Source organism: Triticum aestivum, chromosome 5B (assembly GCF_018294505.1).
Source record: "Triticum aestivum cultivar Chinese Spring chromosome 5B, IWGSC CS RefSeq v2.1, whole genome shotgun sequence".
Taxonomy (NCBI): Eukaryota; Viridiplantae; Streptophyta; class Magnoliopsida; order Poales; family Poaceae; genus Triticum; species Triticum aestivum.
In genome coordinates, this window is record NC_057807.1 from 571,954,644 (window position 1) to 571,956,533 (window position 1,890).

At 58.3% G+C, this 1,890-nt stretch overlaps 1 protein-coding gene across 1 annotated transcript; it reads right to left on the reverse strand.

The window, feature by feature from the left end:
• Positions 1-276: 276 nt before the first annotated feature.
• On the reverse strand, positions 277-1,575 carry LOC123116961 (FCS-Like Zinc finger 8). The gene has a single exon (XM_044537824.1). The coding sequence runs from the start codon at positions 1,253-1,255 to the stop codon at positions 629-631; it is 627 nt and encodes a 208-aa protein (XP_044393759.1). The 5' UTR covers positions 1,256-1,575; the 3' UTR covers positions 277-628.
• Between the last annotated feature and the right edge of the window lie 315 nt (positions 1,576-1,890).

Sequence of the window (1,890 nt, forward strand, 5' to 3'; positions counted from 1 at the left end):
CACGACATGTGCTGCAGCCCGCTCGTTCCAGCTCTTCAGAGAAACGCCAACGGGCAGGCGCGTCACGTTGAGACCATCACTGCACGGAAACGAACCTTGTCCTCGCCGCCGTCATATCGGAGATCACGGCAAAGGGACCACGGCATCCGTCGACGAGATCGCGACGGCGAAGCAATCAGGGAGGACGCAGCAGTTCCCGAAGAAACGAACTCGTCTGATAGCAATTTTGTTTTAGATTCAACCCAACTCACACCACTTGGTGTAGATCAACAACGATTTGCATAGGACAAACTCAACATTCCAAGTCACAGCTCACAGATTTACCAAAAAAAAAAAACATCGCGGCATTTCAACTGAAGCGGCTAGCGTAAGCAGTCACCATGTCATGGGATCACACGAAAAATGGTAGCCGAACCTACTCTGACAATTTTCTAAATACATTCCTTCCTTGTCCTCTCGCTTGTGTTCTTTTTCACCGGCATCTTGTGCATTGAGGCTCGGGTTAATAACTGGGAGACGGCCTGGTTCGGCATGTTTGATGCACCTATCAGACCCATGACAGTCCACAGGAGATCCGCGGATGAGCTGTACGCTACGCTGGTGGGAGTGTAGCTCTTTCCCGTTGTAGTCACCTGCAAGCGGATGAGTCCACGACGCGGTCGCCGAAGATGTGCACCGTCCTGGGGTTGGGCCCGCGGGAGATGACGCAGGTGTAGTCCTCCGACGACGGCCCGTCGTCGTTGTCCTCCGCTGCCGCGCGGGAGGCGCGCAGCGGCAGCCACGAGCTCTTGTTCTTGACGCCGAACTCCACGCGCCGGTCCAGGGAGGACGACCGCACCAGGGCCGGCGCCTGCGCCCTCACGGCGCCCCGGAGGACGCTCTTCCTCCGCTGGGCCTCGTGGGCGCAGTCCAGCACGTCAGCGAGCCCGTGTGGCCCCGCGCACCCGTCGCACCACGGCCGGCGCTTGCCCCCTCCGGCGTCCACGGCCGGGCCTGGCGAGCCGAAGGCCGCCGACGCGTCCAGCACGGAGGTCGGGCTGATGGCGTAGGCGAACATCGTCTCGGCGTCCCGCACGGGACTCCCGGTGACGACCGCGGCGCGGCCGCCGGCGGGGAGGGACGACGAGTGCAGCAGTCTCGGCGCGGCGAACGACGGAGCACAAGCAGCAACAGCAGAAGCACCCTTGCCGCCGTCGCATGGAGCCGTGGACGAGTTGCCGACGTGCTGCGCGCAGCCGGCGCCGGCGCCGTTCATGGACCTGGACTTCCTCCTCAATCATCTCCTGGACCTTGGATCTGAACATGTCAAGAGCCAGCCTGACAGGACACAGGACCCGACGCTTCCCTCCCGGAAAGAACCGATCAGCAGAGAGAGGGCAATGGGGGCTGGTGGTGATCTTAAAGAAGGGCCGGGCTGGGGCTGGGCTACCCCTCTCACACTCCACTGATGTCATCGATGGTTTGGTTTGTGTGCGCGCGCTTCCAAAACTGCAGGTCCCTATCTTCAGTTTTATCACTACTGCAAATATTTCTCTTCTTTTTGTAGAGAGAGTTTGCGATCGTTTTCAGTTTTCACTGGGCCTCGGCGTCTTCTTGTGTGAGTTTGTGTACATGTGCGTGTGGCGACGAACCGTGCCCAATTAGCGCTATGCACACCAGGACGGATTCCATGGGTGTAGTTGATGAATGGCAGGTGGATTTGCTGTCGACCTATGGGAGGCGCAAATTCGCGGTGCTGGGTCACACAAGATTTCAATCATTGACCCCCCTCCCCTTTGTTCGAGTCGAAAGATTCAGCGTCGACAGACCTAAAAAAATAAGCGAGCTTTGCTAGACATACAAACACTTACATGAGTTTAAGGGGTGATTTCTGAAATGGCAGGCTTTAAT